Genomic DNA, 19813 nt, shown 5'->3' with positions numbered 1-19813 from the left:
TCCCCTCCCTTCCATTGCATGTCATTCCACACTGGAAAAACTAGTGTCACCGTCTGTTGTCGTTTTCCGTTGCAGGCTGCCTGGCCCTCAACCTCGCATCCCTTGGGCGCGCGTTGCAGCGGCTTCGGCCACGCAGAGAAAGCCATGATTGGCGCGGATAATTCTGGATAAATTCTGTTTCTGTGGGCCAGGCTTTGGAGTACGGAAAGCGGTAAGGACGTCATGTGCCAGCGAACCCTTTTAACCTACGACTTAAGGTTATGACTTATGACTCGGCACGCGCATGCTTCACCCCACCAAAAATCGCCTACATACCACGCCCCCTCCCCCCATACCCCCCCTCTCTTACCTATACTTAGAGAGAGAGAGAGAGAGAGAGAGAGAGAGTTAAACAGAGTAAATATTTTGAGTAGTAATAGAGGCTCAGGGAGAGGGGGCGTCGTGTGTGGGCGTGGGCGATTTTTGGTGGGGTGAGAACCCGAGTCATAAGTCATAAAAGTCGTAAGTGAAAAGTTCGCTGGCACATCTGATCCTTACGGCTTTCCGTATTTGGAGGGGGAGGGGGGTGGAGGGGCCATGAGGGAGGGGCAAGTGTGCCGAGCGACATTGCAGGTCAACAGATGTCAATGGTTTGCTTTCCCCAGGGAAACCCCTTTATTTAAATACGAGAAGGGGGACTTCTCGAGCTCATCAATCTTCCTCTCACCCTCGAAATCCCATTGCAAGTACACAATGGCCAAGACAGACAGCGTAACTTGCTCCTCCAGCCCTCCTGAAGACCCTATGATAGCTAAGCTCAATTTGTGCAGAACCTCTCCTTCATTCTCAACAAACCGCACGACGTCACTTTCGAAGAGAGACCGAAGCCCAAGATCGAATCGCCTCACGATGTCCTCATTGCCATAAACTACACTGGAATCTGTGGCAGCGATGTCCACTACTGGGAGGCTGGCCGAATTGGCTCTTTCATTCTGAAGGATCCCATGGTCCTCGGCCACGAGTCAGCAGGGACCATTGTGGAGGTCGGATCTGCGGTGAAATCGGTCAAAGTTGGGGACAGGATCGCATTGGAGCCCGGGACACCCTGCCGACGTTGCACACCGTGTCTGGCAGGCCACTACAACCTCTGCCCTGACATGCGCTTCGCAGCATCCCCTCCAATCGATGGTACCCTGGCCGGATACTATACTTCTGCGGAGGATTTCTGCTACAAGCTGCCGGATCATGTGTCTCTTCAGGAGGGAGCGTTGATCGAGCCCTTGGCCGTGGCGGTTCATATTACCAAGCAGGCTGAGATCAAGCCAGGCCAAGGTGTCGTGGTTATGGGTGCTGGGCCGGTGGGACTTCTTTGTTGCGCAGTCGCAAAGGCATTTGGTGCAACCACTGTCGTCTCAGTTGACATCCAACCCTCCAGACTTGAGTTCGCAGCTTCTTACGCCGCAACGCATACATTCACACCTGAGCGGGTCCCTGCCGAGGAAAATGCTGCCCGCTTGCTGAAGGAGGTTGGACTTGAAGGTGGTGCAGACGCTGTCATCGACGCTTCAGGCGCCGAACCGTCCATCCAGACATCCATTTATGTTGTGCGGAGAGGAGGTGTTTATGTTCAAGGAGGGATGGGCAAGCCCGATATCACGTTCCCCATCATGGAGCTGTGCATGAAGGAGGTGACAGCTAAGGGAAGCTTCAGATACGGTAGCGGTGACTACAAACTTGCAGTTGAGCTCGTTGCTGCTGGGAAGGTGGACGTGAAGAAATTGATCAGCGAGACGGTGCGATTTGAGGAAGCAGAGCAGGCCTTCAAGGATGTGAAGGCTGGAAAGGGGATCAAGATGTTGATTGCAGGTCCAAATGAAAAGTAGTCTCATATTGTGGGAAGTTGATAACGGAAGTCTGGTGAGTTGACTTGAGAGACAGCGAGAGGTAATTGCGCAAGCTATTTCTGGAGTGGGATGAGCTGTGAGAACACGAGAGTACTGTAATAAACAAACTTCCCACGATTAAGAAGGCATCGACGCTGAAGATGTGGATCGTACCGCCCCTCGCTCATGTAGGGACTTCCCTCTAGAGTGAAAACATCACAATAACGCAGAGCACCATTCTGAGTGTAAAAGTTGAAGCCACAAAAAAGAATTTCATTTGGCCGGGTGGTCCCAAAGTTCCGCTTCCCCAGAGCACCACTCGGCCGAGAAAACGCCAGCCGCGCAGCCTGGGCCTCGGCAACTCTTCTTCGTCGGGAGAAGCTGCAGCTCTCTTTTATCCACACGACAATAAATTCCTCACAGCCTTCCTGTCGCCGACAAAAAATTGTGCGCAATTCTTCTCTTCTCGCCATGTCTTCCTCCTCCCCCTCCACGGGCACGCAGATCAACCAGAAGATCGATTCGCTGCCTCCAGGCGTCGCAGGCAAGCTTCCCCACCTGCCAGAGTCGAAAGAGGAATTGAAGGAGAACGCGAAGGAGGTTGGGAAGAAGTCATTTGCGGGCTTACGGAGTCTGGCTGCTGGAGGCTTCGGTGGAGTGTGCGCCGTGGTTGTTGGACATCCCTTTGATCTAGTGAAGGTGCGGTTACAGACTGCGGAGCGAGGAGTCTACTCGAGCGCGCTCGATGTGGTGCGAAAGAGCATTGCAAAAGATGGGTTAAGAAGGGGACTGTATGCTGGCGTCAGTGCACCATTGGTGGGCGTCACTCCTATGTGTATGCTGCCCTCTGTCTTCGGCGAGCAAGAACTGACATTGGCTTACAGTTGCTGTGTCTTTCTGGGGGTATGATGTTGGAAAGAGCCTCGTCCGCCGATTCTCTACTGTCGAGAACGACCAACTCTCGGTTGCACAAGTCTCTGCAGCCGGTTTCTTCTCTGCCATTCCCATGACACTCATCACGGCACCGTTCGAACGAGTCAAGGTGCTGCTACAAATCCAAGGCCAGAAGCAATTGGCACCAGGCGAGAAACCAAAGTACAGCGGCGGTGTGGATGTTGTGCGGCAACTATACAAGGAAGGAGGAGTTCGATCGGTGTTTAGAGGTTCATTTGCAACATTGGCAAGAGATGGTCCTGGTTCAGCCGCATACTTCGCAACGTACGAGTACATCAAGAGAAGATTGACACCTCTTGACCCTGCTACCGGCAAGCCAAGCGGAAACTTGAGCCTGCCAGCAATCACATGTGCAGGAGCGGCAGCAGGTGTAGCAATGTGGGTCCCAGTGTTTCCGATTGACACCGTGAAGTCGAGGCTGCAAACAATGGAAGGGAAGCCCACAGTTGGAGGAGTGATCAGTGGGCTTTACAGGAATGGAGGATTGAAGGCTTTCTTCCCTGGATTTGGACCAGCGCTCGCGAGAGCGGTACCTGCCAATGCTGCCACGTTTTTGGGTGTTGAGCTGGCTCATCAATTCATGAACAAGACTTTTGGATGAAGGGAGGATTGTGGTGGATAATGAGGGCATTGTTCAGCGTATAGATCACTTGGGAGCATTCTGAAAGACGGATTTGACGGACCACGGATAGACGGACGAATAAGCAATGATATATTTCCTCAGCCAGCCGAATCCCGACTCAGAAGCACAGTGTGTTGATGTGTCGAGTAGGGTTTGACGAAGTGTGATGTCTAGCAAAAGATGCTTGGCAAGTCAAACCCCGAAGTCGGGCATCTAAGAGATCCATTCAGACAAGCCTTTCTCTCTTTGTCAGACTCGAGTCAGTGCAGTGAGGTGTGAGTTCTGAACCCCGTCCGGCACGCATACTGTGCAGGCTGCATATGCCACTGCAAGGGCGCCAAAGCAGACTGGGAGAGTTGCGGGGATAACCCGCGATTGATACTGTAGGCCGACCCCAGCCGCCCCTCCGATCGGCCGCACTTTTTTTCTAGGGCATTTCTGGTGTGATGCTAACAATAAGACTCATCGAACGTTCCTACGGTCAATTTTCCATTTCTTTTGCTCCTGCAAAGACCAATCGATCACAACCCAATCAACCCATTCTATATTCCACAGAACCTGAAGAAAGACCAAATGATCAACGACCAGACTACAGGTGGAATGGCTACCGAACTGCCCACTCATACTACCAATGGCGAGAACAATGGCAAGAAGGGTGAGGCCAACTTCACCGTCAAGACGGGATTGGCACGGATGTTAAAGGGAGGAGTCATTATGGATGTTGTAAATGCTGAGCAGGTGTGGATTCCTTTTCTCACCAAACCTTGGTACAATGGCTCACCCCACGTCAGGCAAGAATAGCAGAGGAGGCCGGCGCAGTTGCAGTCATGGCTCTCGAGCGAGTGCCGGCAGATATCCGGGCTCAAGGAGGAGTGGCACGCATGTCGGACCCCAAGATGATCAAGGAGATCATGGCAGCCGTCACAATCCCAGTCATGGCAAAGGCACGAATTGGTCATTTTGTCGAATGCCAGGTACGCTCTCTACCTCCCGGCAAAGAAAAAACAAATGATAACAATCTCCCAAACAGATCCTCGAAGCCATTGGCGTAGACTACATCGACGAATCCGAAGTCCTCACTCCAGCCGACCACGCTCACCACGTCGAGAAGCACCCCTTCAGCGTCCCCTTCGTCTGCGGCTGCCGAAACCTTGGTGAGGCTCTACGACGTATTTCCGAAGGAGCAGCAATGATTCGTACAAAGGGTGAAGCAGGAACCGGCGATGTCGTTGAGGCAGTCAGACACATGCGTACAGTTAACGCTGAGATCTCCCGCGCCTCCGGCATGTCAGATCCCGAGCTCAGAATATTGGCAAAGGAGATCCAGGCACCATATGATTTATTGAAGGAGACAGCGAAATTGGGCAGGTTACCTGTTGTCAACTTTGCGGCTGGAGGGGTTGCTACACCTGCTGATGCTGCGCTGATGATGCAATTGGGATGCGATGGTGTGTTCGTTGGAAGTGGAATCTTCAAGTCTGGTGATGCTTCGAAGAGAGCAAAGGCCATTGTGCAAGCGGTGACACATTACAATGATCCAAAGGTTCTGGCTGCTGTCAGTGAGGATCTGGGAGAGGCCATGGTGGGCTTGAATGTGAGCTCGATGGATGCAAAGGACAAGATGCAAGGAAGGGGTTGGTAATGTGCTTGCGGGAGGCTTCAAAACTGGTTCAAAAAGTTCTACACAAGACCTTTAATGGTCAAGATAATTTGTACTTGCATGACGACGATGCTCTCCTCAATGTCTCTTCAAAAGATTCAAAAATTTCTGCCCCACTTTGAGCAACCCCACATTACTGTAGCCGAGGCTGGCCAGGACCCCTGACGAGCTTCATCCGAACACACCTCGCAAGGAATGAGGCACAAAGGTAGGCTCAAGTCCAACATCGCACTCTAATCCGCAATCCTCACCCCTCGAATTCATTCATGATGGCTGATCCGTGATCTGCGCAGACCGAGTCAAGGCGGTGACTGCTCCACAACATCAGCCCACTTCCTCCCGTCGGTCCCAAATACCCCGCCATTGACCTTTATTTCTCAACGACCATCCTCCATCCCCACAATCCACGATGTCTTCCAGACCAGAAGTGGCTAGGCAAAATACGGCGGATATCGCAGAACGAGACTACTTCGACGAGAACCCCCCTCCTCCCGCCCTCGACACGCACACCGCCCTCGCGCGAGACTTCATCAACCACCACGCCGCTGCGGGAAGACGCGTCGTACTGGTAACATCTGGTGGGACAACAGTCCCTCTCGAACGACAGACAGTCCGCTTCATTGATAACTTCAGCGCTGGAACGAGAGGCGCCACCTCCGCAGAATACTTCCTCGAGACCGGCTACGCCGTTATCTTCCTACACCGACAGTTCAGTCTGCTCCCCTACTCGAGACATTACAGCCATGCCACAGATTGCTTCCTTGATTTCCTACATGAGGGACCGAACGGTAGCGTGGTGGCCAACGAGGAATACAGGGAGAAGATGCTGATGGTGCTCCGGAAATACAACTCGGCGAGAGACAAGAACCTGCTTTTGACATTACCCTTCGTTACGATCACGGACTACCTCTTCGTCTTGCGAGCAATCGCCCAACTCATGCGCCCATTAGGTCCAAATGGCCTCCTATACCTTGCAGCGGCCGTCTCCGACTTCTTTGTCCCTCCTGAGAGGATGGTGGAACACAAGATTCAGTCGACGAATGCAGCAGATTCGAAGGTCGCCCCAAAAGAAATCGAAGAGGAAGATGAAGAAGCTTTTGACAATTTCGACTCCTCACCTGCGGTCCCACGAAGCAAACGCTTAGTCGTCGACCTCGATCCCGTCCCAAAGTTCTTGAAGAATCTCGTTGATGGGTGGGCTCCAGAGGGGATGATCGTATCTTTTAAGCTCGAGACAGATCCGGAGATCCTGGTACATAAAGCACAATACTCGCTGACGCGGTATCAACATCATTTGGTGATTGGGAATTTGCTGTCGACGAGGAAGTGGGAGGTTGTGTTTGTGGCTCCGGGACAATCGGACAAATGGATCAGAGTGCCCAGACATAGAAGGAAGAAGACAATTACAGGGGCGGAAAATATGGTGGGGGTGGCTGCCAGTGGAGGGGATTTTGCTGAAAAGCCCTTGGATCCGAATGATCTGCCAGAAGGGGAGCCAGAGATGGACATTGAGAGTCTCATCATTCCGGCGGTGGAGGAGATGCATACAACTCACATAAAGAATGCCAAAGCGCATTCGTAGAGCAATCAAAAGTTCTTCCAGATTCCGTTCATTGCCTGACATCAGTGCTCGATCAAATTGAGCCAATTCATAACCATCATCGCCTTCACCAGGTTGCCCCTCATGTCCAGATGTACACCATCATATTTGTTGCTCTGGATGCTCATGTTCCAAGTCCCAAGGTGTTCGACTCCTCTCCTTCTGGCCTCGATACCCACCGCTTCCTCGAACAGCATCAGTGCTTTGTTCCCTTGCGTCACAATCCAGTCATCCGGCTTCTCCTTTCCAGCAGCATTCGGAGTGACGAACAATCCATGCCAGTGCTTTGTGTTGCTGTTTTTGATCGCCTGTAAAACGGCGTCAAACCAATCGAGGGACTTCATCAAATCAAGGTTGCTCCACAGGCCATGGCCAAAAACAATAGCCTCAACCTTGTCACTGCTGCTAGCGACACTGATCCTCAATCGGTCGAGTTCCTCCTGCGGAATCGGGAATCGAACAATTTGTTCCACAGTAGCAGGAGTCAGCAAGAGAAGTAGGGGTCCGGGGCAGGCCTCACTAATGACATTGATAGGACTCGCACAAGAGACGCTACCGGGGTCGTGCGCGAGAACATCAGCGGTCTTGTAGATTCCTTGTACAGAGCATGACTTGGCATCGAACTGCTCGTTGCAGAAGCATTCCTTCCTGGCACCAGGTCAGCGAGGAGCCACTGAGCCCTTAGCAAGACCGTACCTCTCCTGCAGCGAAAAGTTCCAATCTGTAACGGCACCGTAACCAAGATCTTTGCGAATCAGGATGTTAATGCTCCCAATCATGTGTCTCAGCATGGAGTCTCCAACCAGGACCACCTTGTCGAATCGTCCAAGTATTTCACAGACTTCTTCTGATGTGAACCAGCGCATATCACAGCCGCGAGGCATATACGGAGCATCGTGCCCAATTCGGCCGCCGGATGACATTGCAGTGAGCATTGAGGCGCGATCCAGGCACAGAGGACTGAAAGGCGCATGCAGGTCGAGAGAGGAGACATTGCATGCATTGTGGAACTTGTAGGATTGGAACGTATCTATGGTGTCTGGAACTCGGTATGCTCCTGGCTCGGGAGGTTGGAAGGCAGCTTGGGAAACAATTGTCGTGTTGCCGATGTCGATAATGTGCAGAGGCTGTGCTGGTCAGTAGAGATGCTTCGCTGATTGTGGTTCCACAACTCACCCTTGAAGTTGCCAGTTTGGGAATCCAGTCATGAATCAGGACGAAGCTGCCAGTGAGAAGAAGCAGAATGCCGATTCTAAGCCGAGTGAGACGTAAGCCAGAGAAGCGTGAAGGTCGCGCGGCTCTGTTGGCCCACTTGACGGCCGTGCTTGGAGGAGTCTCAGGAAGAGGAGAAGAGAACGGATCATCGCCGAAGCGTGATTTGTGCAACATCTTGGAACGCGCTGGCGCGGAGAAGGTTGGGAAAGGTTGTAAGGTTGTCAGGATGTCAACATAGTAAGTAAAAGGGGACCGTGTTCGCGGTTTCCATTTCCGGCTTGCCAAAAATCCAAAATATATAGAGTGCAAGCGCGAACCTTCACAGCTACCCTGCTCTTCCCAATTCTCAACTTTCCAGCGCCTCTGCCAACACAGATGGATCGATGAGATTGGTGAGTTCCTCTTTCGTCATCGCATTTCTTCGATCTCGCTGTGCAACCCATGCGTCTTCTTGGACCAGGAAGTCCAGCACATCGGGAGCCAAGATTGTGCCATTGAACGAATGAACAGGCCACACTTCTTTCAGTACAGCAGCACTCACACCAACAGCCGACGAAACTTGTGAAAAAATGCTAGACGGGTCTGTGTTGTAGATATTCAAGGCTTGATTCAAGGCTTTGAGCAATGCAATGATACCTTTCCGCGTTGCAGCATCCTTGTGCTTTGTAGCGGTGCTGTGAAGGTTGAAAATCTCCCGATAAATCGTCTGTCTGATCTTGGAATACCGCCAGATTGGACGCTCCAATCGCGTCGATGGCAAGTTGTACAGTTGGTCCCCACATCCCGATTGCGTCGATAGATCCGTGCTGAAGCATATACGGGAGCGTTCCAGCACTGCAAGGTGAGCTGAGCAAATACTGCCGGAGACCACAGAGTAACCGGAGGCCCCCAGCCCGGCGCTGGCGAGCAATTTCTCGACGAAATGCGCAGCCGAAGTACTAGGGAACGTGCCGATCCTCTTTCCTTTCAGATCCGCCGGGGATGTGATGTCTTTCTTGTTGGCTATCAGACGATAGGCAATCTCAGCGACTGTGTAGATGATGCGGAGGTCCTTGTGTGTCTGGGGGAAATTACAAGTCACCAGTTGCTTGGTAAATCTTCGAGAGAACGGGGGCTTCCACCACTTACAGCATAGTGGCGTAAGGCTTGGGTTTCTGCATTTGCTGCCAAGTGGATGCTCGTATCGCTCACAATGTTTGTGACCCCGCCATTGACAAACGACGTGGTTCCAGCGTAGAACTTCTTGCTCGCGATGAGCTCTAGTGTGTACTCTCGATTGTATTCAAGGCACTTGCGATTTTCAGGCTCGAGACGAGAAAAGTTGAATGGATAACAGGCAGGCCGAGGGACGGTAGAAACTTATGCTCTTCTGTTATAACATCTGCCCCACTTAGGGAAGAAGTCCTAAGAGTACCTAACTCCCTATCATTTTCGTCAGATCTGGAACTTCGGCCAATGTCAACTTTGATGAAGTGAGGAATGTCAAATTTTAGGGGCATCAGTCTTGCGAGAGGGGAGTTGTGAAGACTGCTAGACTAGCCCTTCAACCAGGCAAGAAAGGGGGAGCAGACAGCCTTGACAATGTCTCCAGCCCAGCCGATGTATCCCCTTCCCGCTTCAACAGCATTCAAAATCTTGACATATCGAAGGGTATATGCTTCCACCTCTTCAAAGTCATGGGCGAATACTTCAAAGCTAGAAATCTCGTTGGCTTGCTGAGCGTTCGGGGGAAGAAGATGCCCATCGTCGTCCAACCTGACTCGAGGACCCACGGCAAGAGCTCTACCACGAATGGAAGTGTCCGCAGCAAATCTCGACGCAGCGTCCACAACGTCCTCATGTTTACCCATTCCAATCCCAGCCAGAAAAGCTCTGCCGACAGGAGAGATCATTGGAGTATCCATAAAATATGGCAGCAGCACTAATATATTATCAGCAAAAGTCCGCAGCAGGCAATATGAGGGAGAAGGGCTTCCGCACAGTTCACACGAATTCCGTGTTGAAAAGAGGTCGCTCTCAAGGACCTGAAGAGCCCGAGAACGCCATGTTTTGCAATGCTATATTGTATATGTCCCGCGAATGGAATAAGTGAGGCAACAGATCCTATCAGAAGGAGGTGCCGATCTGGTTTGAAGTCTGACGAATTATAGGAACTTCGAGGAAGCCAGAACAAGGCCAAATGAGCAGTGTATAAAACGCCTTTCAAATTAACGTCAATTGTTCGCCATTGCGGTTCGGGGGGTTCGTCCTGGTCAAGGTGATGCGGTTCATTGAACTTTGTCCCCGACTCCTCAATCCCAGCATTTGCAACAACTTGATCTAGTCGTCCGTTGGGGCTCAGTTCAACCGCTCTTCGGAAAAAGTCGACCTGACTCTGCCAGAGAGTTACATCACAATAGAGGAATTGGTGCGAAGCATTCCTAGTCTCCTTCCGTAATTCCTCAACCAAAGCCTTCCCCTGCGTTGAATCAATGTCCCCAATGATTATCGTAGCACCATAGCCAGCCCACCGCCTGGCAAAGCCTGCCCCGAATCCTGACGCTCCTCCTGTGATCGCGATCGTTTTGCCTTGGAGTGACGCTGTATCGTAAGGTGCCTCGGTATCGATCGGCGGCGATTGACGCGCGAGACCAACAATGTTCTTGGACATGATAGGCAGAGGCCGCAGGTGGAGGACTGCTAGAGGTTAGCAATGCTTTATTAAAAGAGTCGGAATCGAACCAGTGTTGTTAAATGGCAGCTTTGGCAGCTTAGACAGCTGGGCATTTATGGGTGTCCTGCTCAGCCATGCGACCATGCGAGTGAGCTTGATGGGGGGAGGAGGTTTTGAAGGCAGAAAAACATTTTCAAAGTCAATGCTCAATTGGACCTGCAGTGGTGACGCTTTCAGCTGTCTCCGTGTCTCTCGCGTTGGACACACAAAAGTGAACAAGGCTGAGACATTTTCCCGCACCCTGCGCTTTCGACCCAGCAAGACTTGGGTCCCCACGGCCCCCATGCTCTCGCCAACCTCTCCCCCCCTCTCTTCCCTCTCATGCCTCGACCTCCTTTTGGGATGCACTCCCTATGTCGATCACCAAGACGCAGTGTGATTTGTGACATCTATAAGCAGCATCGCAGATCCTCACGACGATCTTTTGCAGTCTTGGCATCCAGAACCTACGAAGTCGGTCATCCTGCCTTCCTTCAAACACAAGCTAACAACACTCAGGACGCTGTTGATCTGCTAAACACACTTCAAACACCATTTGAAGCCCTAAAGAAGCAAAGAGATATCGGTATTCGACCCAGCGAGACAGCGAACAGCGAACTGAGGAGATACCTTGACCAAACTGGCTACTCAGTACACTCCCCTCCCCTCCCCTCCCGAAGACCGTAGCTACTGATCTATCATCCAGCAACGAGACTTGAACAAACTCAATGTCATCCACGTCGCTGGCACCAAAGGCAAAGGCTCCACCTGTGCTTTCGTTGACTCGATCCTGTCACAATATCGCAAGTCACATGATATCCCTCGAAATGTTGGACTCTTCACCTCCCCACATCTCATTGCCGTTCGAGAACGCATCCGGATTAATTCGGTCCCGATATCCAGAGAATTGTTTGCCAAGTATTTCTTTGAAGTCTGGGACAGGCTCGAAGCTGCCGCATCGAAATCAGAGGTCCCTACTCCGAAGCCTGTGTACTTTCGATATCTCACTTTACTGAGTTACCACGTCTTTCTTCAGGAAAGCGTCGATACTGCAGTCTATGAGGTTGGCGTGGGTGGGGAATTTGATTCCACAAATATTGTGGATCACCCTGCTGTGACTGGAATCTCGACCTTGGGAATCGACCATGTTTTCACGTTGGGGAAAACGATCGAAGAGATTGCCTGGCATAAAGCTGGGATACAGAAGAAGGGAGTCCCATCTTTCACTGTGAGCCAAATCCCGGCCGCTCTGGCAGTTGTTCAAGAACGGGCCAAAAGAAAAGACGTCGAGTCTCTTACTGTGTTGGCCGAGGATCCTCGACTTAAAGGCGTCAGCATTCGACCTAATGCATCATTTCAGCGCTTGAATGCGAGTTTGGCGATTGCTTTGGCCGAGACTGTGCTCCAGAAACTTGACTCAGGCTTTGAGGTACGCGCGACATTGTTACCGAAAGAGTTTGTGCATGGATTGGAGCAAGTACTATGGCGTGGAAGATGTGAGACCAAAAATGAAGGAGATATCACATGGTATCTTGATGGCGCCCATACACAAGACAGCATTACTGTTGCTGCAAAATGGTTTCATGATGAGAACTTCGAGAAGTACTGAATCCCAGCCTGGTTGCGAACCACGTGTTGACAAGAAACAGGCCAGGGACTCGCGTCCTCATTTTCAACCAACAAGGTCATCGTGAAGCTGTGGAGCTCCTGGAAGGGCTCTTCAAGGCCATCAATACCCAGAGATCCGTGCCCTTTGATCATGTTATCTTCTGCCCAACTGTGCCATCAGATAAACTGAGCAATCGAGGTTGGGACAACTGCCACTCTCACTCTTGTTCAGACTGACCATGCAGATTCGATGAACCTTTCCACCGATACTGCTGCTGTAGCGGGATTGGAAATGCAGAAGAAATTTGCAAAGAGATGGAGAGAACTTGGTACTGCTCCCTCGACGACCATCAAAGTGCTGCCAAGCGTAGAGGACGCTGTCGAGTATATCAGAAGCTTGAAGCAGCAGGGCGAGCCTAAGGTTCATGCTTTCATCACGGGCAGTGTGCATTTGGTCGGCCGGGCACTCGGCATCCTGGAAGGCGCGGAAGCACTGTGAAATAGAATGTCCAGGAAGTCATCCCCGCCATTATCCCATTGCTTCTAAACCCTCTAAATGCAAAACCGTATGTCATCCTACCATCGTCATCAAAAATTATCTCATTTCTTCTCATGTTCTCCCTCCTCTTGTCCAAGTTTCTCTGACTTCTCTACTACATCGACCATGAATCCTCCTCCAAGCAGTATTGCCGGTTCATCCAGCTGATGGTGCTCATAACTCAAAGTCCCAACACCACCGGCTTCGAGTAGGAATGTCGGTCCATCTGCCAGCGTCTTTCCCGCCCACCGCATAGCAAACGCTCTTAGGATATGTCCATGAGCTACCAAAAGAACATCTCCAGCCAGATCGCTGTGTTTGGGCTTGCCAATAACAGGTGCATGATATTTCTCCCGTATCTCCCCGATAAGTCGATCAATTCTGTGCGTGACTTGCTCGGGAGACCTGTTCTCGTCATCAGGGGATCCCAGCAACCGGGGTGGGGAATATATACTCGCCCCCAGGACAACCTTCTTTCCAGATATCCCACCCCCCATTGGGCCCACCAATACCCTGCTTCTTCCTTAATTCCCGAATCTGCGGACTTGTGATTCCCTCGTAATCGCCATAATCCCACTCTCGGATGTCTTCCGTGATTTCCACACTGGCTTCCGTGCGGATGTCGGAATCAGGATGCGAGCGTTCCTCCTGCCAGGGAAGCTTGACCCGGCAGCCAAGGTAGAGGAGTTCGAGAGTCTTTTGGGCACGCCTTCTTGGGGAGACATAGCTTCGTTTCTGTCAGTGATGCCTGGGATGCAGGAAGAACTCGTACATGTGCGCAAGCTTCCGTGGTACGATCAAGCGATCATCACCTACCAATGCTCTTCCTGTTGCAAGAATTCTCTTCTCTCCGTTTGCAGTCAATGGTAGCTCGGTTGTGCCGGTATGTCGGCCGTTCAGAGACCATTCTGTTTCGCCGTGGCGGACGATGAATACTCTGGGGGTGGTCATTCTGGAGGTGGCTCCCCAGCACGCTTGGGAATGTGTCCAATTGCTTGCAGAGGCGAACAAGCAGGCAAAAGGCGATTGAGTTGTCTAGATAATAAGAACCACAGCCTTCTTGGAAGTGAAACAACCAAAGACTGTTGTGGTGGATTCGGAGAAGGCGGGGATTGATGTCGCGCCAGGATTAATCAGCGTCATGCCTCGAGGCTAGAGCACAGCCTTGTCGCAGATGATTTCGACTAGAAATCAGCAATTCCCCCTGAAAGCCGAATTTTCTCGTTGACATTGACGGACTCCGATGAATCTTGGTGTGAAATCAAACTGTTGAGCAAACTGCCTGGCTCCAAATGTATTTAGGTATGGATGTATAATTTAAGGCTGGATCTGTATCTAATCCGGGGCCACTCAACACTTTACCGCTCCTCGGAGCGGGTGGGCGAAGGGCAAGAAATGTCCTCATTCTGCAACGCCTTTCGAATGGAGTAGCTTGTTCAAGATTGGCAGACATTCTGTTCGAGTTATGTTGGTACACTGAACAAAACCTTCTGGAAGCCCTATCATCTTCCCCCAAACTTCCTCGCCACCCATCCAGCACCATACTCCTCATACTCCTGTCTTGTGACACTCAATCTCCCCAAAGCCTCTTCATCCTTTGCCAGATTCGCCCCTCCTTGCCAGGTGTTGACAACTGGATCTGCCGGTCTTGCTACACGAACAATGCATTCCGCAGGGGCCAAACTTCTGATCTCTGCCTGCAATCTGAACACAAAGCCCTCGATCTTCGAGTTCCCCCCAACCACAACGATATTTGCCAAGAACCCAGGCCATAATCCCATCGGCAGACTTGATAAACTATCCATTACCTGCTGTGCAATGCCTGATTGTCGAAGTCCAATGTCTGTGGGGCTGAACAATAGTTCTGGAACCGTAAATCGTTCATTCCTCAGTGTCAAGACATCCTCTGAGGCTCCCATTGCTTTGCCCTTTACCATCTCCTTCAACTTTGTCGCAGCTTTCGGATCGTGGTCCCTCACATATCCCTTCGCTCGCCCGTGGTAATCGGGAAGCACATAATCCTTTGCAATCCCATCAGCAGTCTCGTACACCGGCCGGCGATCCCCCTTCGGCCCCTTCCAAGTCCTTTCCATGTCCGCCTTGAAGTCTTTGCTAACGTAGCATGTTGCTTCTTTGATCTCATTTACGAGGTATGTATCATTTCGCATGTCGTACTGGCGCAGGGAGAGCAATCGCGTAAGGTAGTTTGTAAGGAGTTTGCCTCCGACATCAAGTCTTCTGATCGCAGATTGGATTGGACGTCCAAGAAGGAGAGGTGCGATCGACGTGTGCGAGTAACCAGAGTCGATGAGCATGAGGATTTCGGCAGGGAGAGTTGGAGTGGAGGCCGGGTCGCGCGGTGGTGATTTGAAGATAGATTGAATGTCCGTGTATGCGTTCAGAGTTGGCGCTGGAGAAGTCAGCCGCGTGCTCAAGAAATCAGGTGGAGTCAACCTGCCAGCAACCCGCAGATACCTCGCGAACCCAAATTCCTCAAATGCCACCTGATCGCAGTTTGTTTGTAGCGCTGGCAGAGCATTTGGGGCCTCGGTGAGAATCAAGCCTGTTTCTGCAGGATCGCAGTGAAGACTCGCCTTAGGATCGAAGAACTCATGTTCCCAGATCTCCTTTTCCGCCTCCCAATTCACAAGGTAGCCCTTCTCCACAGGGCGCCGGAAGAGGATCTCGCTGAAGTCCTTGCAAGAGGAGAGCTGCGATCCGATGTAGACTTTCTTGTCGCGATCTCGGGCGAGGCAGTTGGGGATGATGTTGGGAGCTGGCGTTTCCGTGTCTGCACCAACAAGTCCTGCCTTGATGGTATACGCGCCATTATCAAGCACGAGTGTATTCGCAGGCGGCGGGGGGCCTGAAGATTTCGTGCGTCGAGGTGCCATCTTGTTGTGGTGATGTTGTTGATGGCGTTGAGAGTTCACAGCGCTGAGCCTTGAAAAATTAGCGAATTCAGGGCTGCCTTGCTTCGCGCCCGCGCTTGGTCACACACCCTCCCAAGCATCAGCAACCTCAAGATCTTCATCCCTTCGACTTCCACGAAGTTACAGCCTCTTCACTCGACGTCTCGTGATGTCTTATGGCGGCATTTCTCCGCAAGGGACCTGCGTCCCGGCCGTGGGCATCCCTCCATTCTGCGACACGATGTTCCTCACTCATCTTCTCACGCGCCATCTCGAAAGAACGGAGCTTTGAAAAGGCTGTCGAACTGCTGGAAACCCTCCAGTCGAACAAGCAAGTGGTGAAGACTCTCTCTACTTCTGGACAAGATGCCAATGCCGTCGCGATCCCGGAAATGTTAGGCCTGCTACGCAAAGTCGGTTACCCTCCCGAGGATTTCACCGACCGCCTCAACTTCATCCATGTTGCCGGGACAAAGGGAAAGGGGAGCGTTTGCGCAATGGTGGAATCGATTCTGCTGCAATACAAGGGAAGTACTGGTGAAAGTCAGAAGGGCACATTGGGGAAAATTGGTCTCTACACCTCGCCCCATCTGACGACTGTTAGAGAACGAATACGAATCGATGGCATCACCTTGTCAAAACGAATATTTGCTCGCCATTTCTTCTCCCTTTGGGATCGATTCAGTAACGCAGACTGCGAGACGAGACCGAGCTACTTTAGATACTTGACAATTATGGCCCTACATACATTCATACAAGAGGGAGTCGAAACTGCAATTATTGAGTGTGGCATCGGCGGCGAGTACGATAGTACAAACATATTGCCTCAAGGTTCGGTCACAGCAACTGGAATCACAAGCTTGGGGATCGATCATGTTGGGATGCTGGGTGAAACGATCGAAGAGATCGCTTGGCACAAAGCTGGAATCATGAAAGGAGGTGTACCAGCATTCACAGTCAAGCAATCCCCGGATGCGCAAGGTGTTCTCGAGAAACGGGCCTCTGAAAAGGGGGCCGATCTGGCAGTTGTGGAGCCCTCTTCGGCCACAGAGGAGCTCAAGCTAGGACTGGGCGGCGAATTTCAAAATGAGAATGCCGCTCTTGCGACGTCCCTCGCTGCTTGTCATCTCAGGAGGCTCGGCATCTGTCGCGATGTGCCTGAACCTGGGCCCACCGCCCTAGACACTCTGCCTGGCAACTTTGTAGCTGGCTTGCAAACTGTGGAATGGCCAGGGCGGTGTCAGATTCTGAAAGATGGAAATCTTACATGGTACCTAGATGGCGCGCACACTTCAGACAGTATTCGAGCTGCCGCTACTTGGTTTCACGGCCATTTGGTACAAGCTCAAGCGGAGCCGAATCCACCTTCTGCCACAATGTTAATCTTCAATCAGGAAGATCGGGATGTTGAAAGGGCAATCTGCAAGCCCGGTGCACGTGCGCAAGCACGTGCACCAGCCACCTGATTTATGCACGCAGTGCATATAAGGGAGCTTCGCTCCCTTATTTGTACAATACACTCAATACATGCTTTTATCCTCTCAACAAGAACCGGGTCGTGAGCTCCATTAGTTTTCCAGAGCCCTTCTCACGGCCGGCCCGGAGGACATCGAGCATCTGATATACCCGGGTCTTCGATTTGACCTTTTGGTAGTTATTATACTCGCACTTGCTCCGGATCGCCATACACGCGCGACCTTGCTTCTCCGTCCAGATCGGGAGCGCTTTATTATACTCTGCCTTGAGCAGGGTATAGTCCGCATGCCGAGCGAGGTGTGCCGCCCGCTGGGCCTCCGTAGCACTGTCCAGGAGATCCGCCGGAGGGGGCGGGCAGTATGGCTCCTTTGCTTGCTGCATTGTATCCGCAAAACCCCCCATTGTGAGCGTCTCCTCTAATCGACGGAAGAAGTCCCACCAATTGGATCCGTCATCCTTGAGCTGTGGAATCAGGCTAAGGGACATCCCACTCATCTTGCTCTCGTCGGACGACATAGCTTATCCGTCTGATTGTGAGTCTGGGATCTCGATAACTTCGATAGGAGAGGAATTGGTTGATCTATAGCGCTTGCGCGGACGTAGACGGGTGAGTCGTGGAGGACGAGAAGGAGGACGAGAGAGAGGTGACGGGGACCTTGAATGAGGAGGTCTTTGCGGAGGAGGACGTGGACGTGGAGGATCTGAGTCTGAGCTTGATAGCTTTTGCGGAGAGGGAGGCTCGGACTCGAAATGGAAGAACTCGAAAGGGGCCTCTTGAGGGGCCGAGAGGAGAGGAGAGCGGGGCTGTGTGACGGTTGGTTGAGCAGGAGGTAAGGCTTGAGAGGGAGGATGAGAGGGAGAGTGAGTCCGCGAGGGGATTACTACTTGAATCTCTCGAGGAGAGCGGACCGTAAAGCCAAAGAGATCCGAGGAACCTGCGGGTGAGTGGTGGCTCTCTTGGAAATCTGCTTGCGAGAGGGGAACAGAGGAGTACGGCCCGTCAAATGCGGACGGATAGAAATCGGGGTCTGGAAGGCCACGATATGTATCGAACGTATCTTGAACGGTACTCTCGATATAGGAGAGCCAATGGCTGAGATTACGCTGTGCGAGACGGTAATTTGGTAGAGATTGCTCAAGTTGGAGGAGGGTTTGCTCGGTGAGTTGTGGGCGAGAGGGAACGGTAGAGGATCTCCCCTGCCTTTTATCTTCCGGGGCAGATTCTCCCCCCTCTCCACCAGTTTCCTCACGCTTGGGAGTAAACATCGAGTAAACAAACCGTATGAACCGTACGGGTACGGGTACAGGCTCGGAAATAAAGTTCTCACCACTTTGGCGTGGTATAAAAAATTGAGACACAGCTCACCGGAAGTTCTCCGGGACCGCCACACTAAGCGAGAGCCAATAAGAGGGCCTCGCTTCGCGATTAATAGCTTTCAGAGGTTAAGAATAAGGTTTTCATCCATGCGATTCAAGGGAATTAGTCCATTATACGAAGGTACAGTGGTTTCCATAGTGATACGAGAGCTCAGAGCCCACAAATCGGTACTTGACAAGGTAGTAACCGAGAGGCGCGGAGCTAGTGGGCCCACAGCCCTGGGTACGGAAATGAGGAGGCTGAAAAACGCCTTTTGGAGGCTCCGTACCCGTAAAACGCGGTAGAAAAAGGGAGAATGCGGTAGAAAAGGGAGGGAAGATTGGAAAAATTAATTTCCGGGGGTCCACATGACTCGTTCACGGATGAGCTTTGGCCGAACCATCCGTACGTACTAAGTAAGGAGGCTGGGAGGGGCCAAAGCGAGAGAGTGAGGCGAGAGAATGGAGAGGACACAGTGTCCTGTACCGAATTTCGAAAGCGAGAGATGGTTTTCGAAAGGGAAAGGTACCTGAAGCTCTCGCATACCAGAAATCGGGGCGAGAGGAGCTACCCGTTCGTGCCTTCCACAAGTTACCACTGGTGGTTCGTGAAAGCGATCTGGCCACACTAGTGACTTGGCCACCACCAAATTGGTGTTCCTCGCTAAGCTTCATGCACGGACTAGCCAACCAGAAGTACCTCCTATACAAATTTACTATGCAAAATACTTGGCCAAGTCGCTAGAAAGGCCAGATCGCTCTCACGAACCACCAGTGGTAACTTGTGGAAGGTACGAACGGGTATAAAAGGTTAATTTTCATGCTTTTACAAGTGGGTGGGACTTAGCGTGTGAGATGAGAGGGAGAGACTGAGTCCCAGCGGAAATCCGGGCATCATAACCTGTTGAGAGGATAAAAGCATGTATTGAGTGTATTGTACAAATAAGGGAGCGAAGCTCCCTTATATGCACTGCGTGCATAAATCAGGTGGCTGGTGCACGTGCGCAAGCACGTGCACCGGGCTTGCAGATTGCCCTTTCAACACCGTTTTATAGAGCGTCTCTGATTTAGTACCTACAAAATCAATTACAAGGCTGCTAATCTAGTAAATGAAGGTATTAATACGCTAAGACATATTACCTTAGTAGTTATAGCATACTTATCCCCTATAAAACCCCCTAAAAAGATTTCTGTTGAATATGGTTATGTGACATGTCACATGCAAATGACCACGTGCAAGGCCAACTAGCCTGTACAGACATGTATATAAGGTGGGCTCTGCCCACCTCCCATTTTACAAGAAATCAATCAAGATCTG

At 51.6% G+C, this 19813-nt stretch overlaps 11 protein-coding genes across 11 annotated transcripts; 6 read left to right on the top strand and 5 right to left on the bottom strand.

Annotated features, from left to right (window-relative positions):
* The first annotated feature begins 315 nt into the window (after positions 1-315).
* Positions 316-2079, top strand: K444DRAFT_618164 (GroES-like protein). Its single transcript, XM_024881263.1, has 2 exons — positions 316-750; positions 810-2079. The coding sequence occupies exons 1-2, from the start codon at positions 733-735 to the stop codon at positions 1860-1862; spliced, it is 1071 nt and encodes a 356-aa protein (XP_024731238.1). The 5' UTR covers positions 316-732; the 3' UTR covers positions 1863-2079.
* Positions 2080-2139: 60 nt separating this feature from the next.
* K444DRAFT_570027 (mitochondrial carrier) lies at positions 2140-3734 on the top strand. The gene is made up of 2 exons (XM_024877250.1): positions 2140-2697; positions 2747-3734. Exons 1-2 carry the CDS (start codon positions 2334-2336, stop codon positions 3415-3417), a joined length of 1035 nt encoding a protein of 344 aa, XP_024731237.1. The 5' UTR covers positions 2140-2333; the 3' UTR covers positions 3418-3734.
* A 268-nt stretch (positions 3735-4002) lies between these two features.
* On the top strand, positions 4003-5281 carry K444DRAFT_618162 (putative pyridoxine biosynthesis protein pyroA). Its single transcript, XM_024881262.1, has 3 exons — positions 4003-4176; positions 4230-4412; positions 4469-5281. Exons 1-3 carry the CDS (start codon positions 4012-4014, stop codon positions 5078-5080), a joined length of 960 nt encoding a protein of 319 aa, XP_024731236.1. The 5' UTR covers positions 4003-4011; the 3' UTR covers positions 5081-5281.
* Positions 5282-5308: 27 nt separating this feature from the next.
* Positions 5309-6938, top strand: K444DRAFT_618160 (DFP-domain-containing protein). The gene has a single exon (XM_024881261.1). The coding sequence runs from the start codon at positions 5508-5510 to the stop codon at positions 6678-6680; it is 1173 nt and encodes a 390-aa protein (XP_024731235.1). The 5' UTR covers positions 5309-5507; the 3' UTR covers positions 6681-6938.
* Positions 6722-8087, bottom strand: K444DRAFT_539686 (uncharacterized protein; the record flags this gene model as incomplete). Its single annotated transcript, XM_024875651.1, has 3 exons — positions 6722-7346; positions 7395-7825; positions 7875-8087. 3 exons carry the CDS (start codon positions 8085-8087, stop codon positions 6722-6724), a joined length of 1269 nt encoding a protein of 422 aa, XP_024731234.1.
* K444DRAFT_699032 (uncharacterized protein) lies at positions 8060-9185 on the bottom strand (the record flags this gene model as incomplete). The annotated part of the gene is made up of 2 exons (XM_024887971.1): positions 8060-8973; positions 9042-9185. Coding segments are annotated over 2 exons (858 nt in total), but the record flags the coding sequence as incomplete, so codon positions are not given.
* Positions 9186-9448: 263 nt separating this feature from the next.
* K444DRAFT_646224 (short chain dehydrogenase/reductase-like protein) lies at positions 9449-10563 on the bottom strand (the record flags this gene model as incomplete). Its single annotated transcript, XM_024885177.1, has 2 exons — positions 9449-9834; positions 9894-10563. The coding sequence occupies 2 exons, from the start codon at positions 10561-10563 to the stop codon at positions 9449-9451; spliced, it is 1056 nt and encodes a 351-aa protein (XP_024731232.1).
* Positions 10564-10937: 374 nt separating this feature from the next.
* Positions 10938-12779, top strand: K444DRAFT_618157 (FolC bifunctional protein). The gene is made up of 5 exons (XM_024881260.1): positions 10938-11079; positions 11125-11256; positions 11312-12207; positions 12255-12412; positions 12459-12779. Exons 1-5 carry the CDS (start codon positions 10948-10950, stop codon positions 12710-12712), a joined length of 1572 nt encoding a protein of 523 aa, XP_024731231.1. The 5' UTR covers positions 10938-10947; the 3' UTR covers positions 12713-12779.
* K444DRAFT_699014 (phosphoglycerate mutase-like protein) lies at positions 12334-13702 on the bottom strand (the record flags this gene model as incomplete). The annotated part of the gene is made up of 3 exons (XM_024887970.1): positions 12334-13156; positions 13206-13478; positions 13524-13702. The coding sequence occupies 3 exons, from the start codon at positions 13700-13702 to the stop codon at positions 12814-12816; spliced, it is 795 nt and encodes a 264-aa protein (XP_024731230.1). The 3' UTR covers positions 12334-12813.
* A 253-nt stretch (positions 13703-13955) lies between these two features.
* K444DRAFT_127569 (Actin/actin-like protein) lies at positions 13956-15885 on the bottom strand. Its single transcript, XM_024870431.1, has 3 exons — positions 15753-15885; positions 15210-15694; positions 13956-15161 (listed from the first exon to the last, which is right to left on the bottom strand). The coding sequence occupies exons 2-3, from the start codon at positions 15643-15645 to the stop codon at positions 14254-14256; spliced, it is 1344 nt and encodes a 447-aa protein (XP_024731229.1). The 5' UTR covers positions 15646-15694; positions 15753-15885; the 3' UTR covers positions 13956-14253.
* Positions 15840-17129, top strand: K444DRAFT_539606 (Mur ligase; the record flags this gene model as incomplete). The annotated part of the gene is made up of 1 exon (XM_024875641.1): positions 15840-17129. One exon carries the CDS (start codon positions 15840-15842, stop codon positions 17127-17129), a length of 1290 nt encoding a protein of 429 aa, XP_024731228.1.
* Positions 17130-19813: the final 2684 nt, after the last annotated feature.

This window comes from Hyaloscypha bicolor, assembly GCF_002865645.1.
Source record: "Hyaloscypha bicolor E unplaced genomic scaffold K444scaffold_135, whole genome shotgun sequence".
NCBI lineage: Eukaryota > Fungi > Ascomycota > Leotiomycetes > Helotiales > Hyaloscyphaceae > Hyaloscypha > Hyaloscypha bicolor.
The sequence above is the reverse complement of the archived record's forward strand: the minus strand, read 5'-3'. Positions and strand labels throughout refer to the sequence as shown.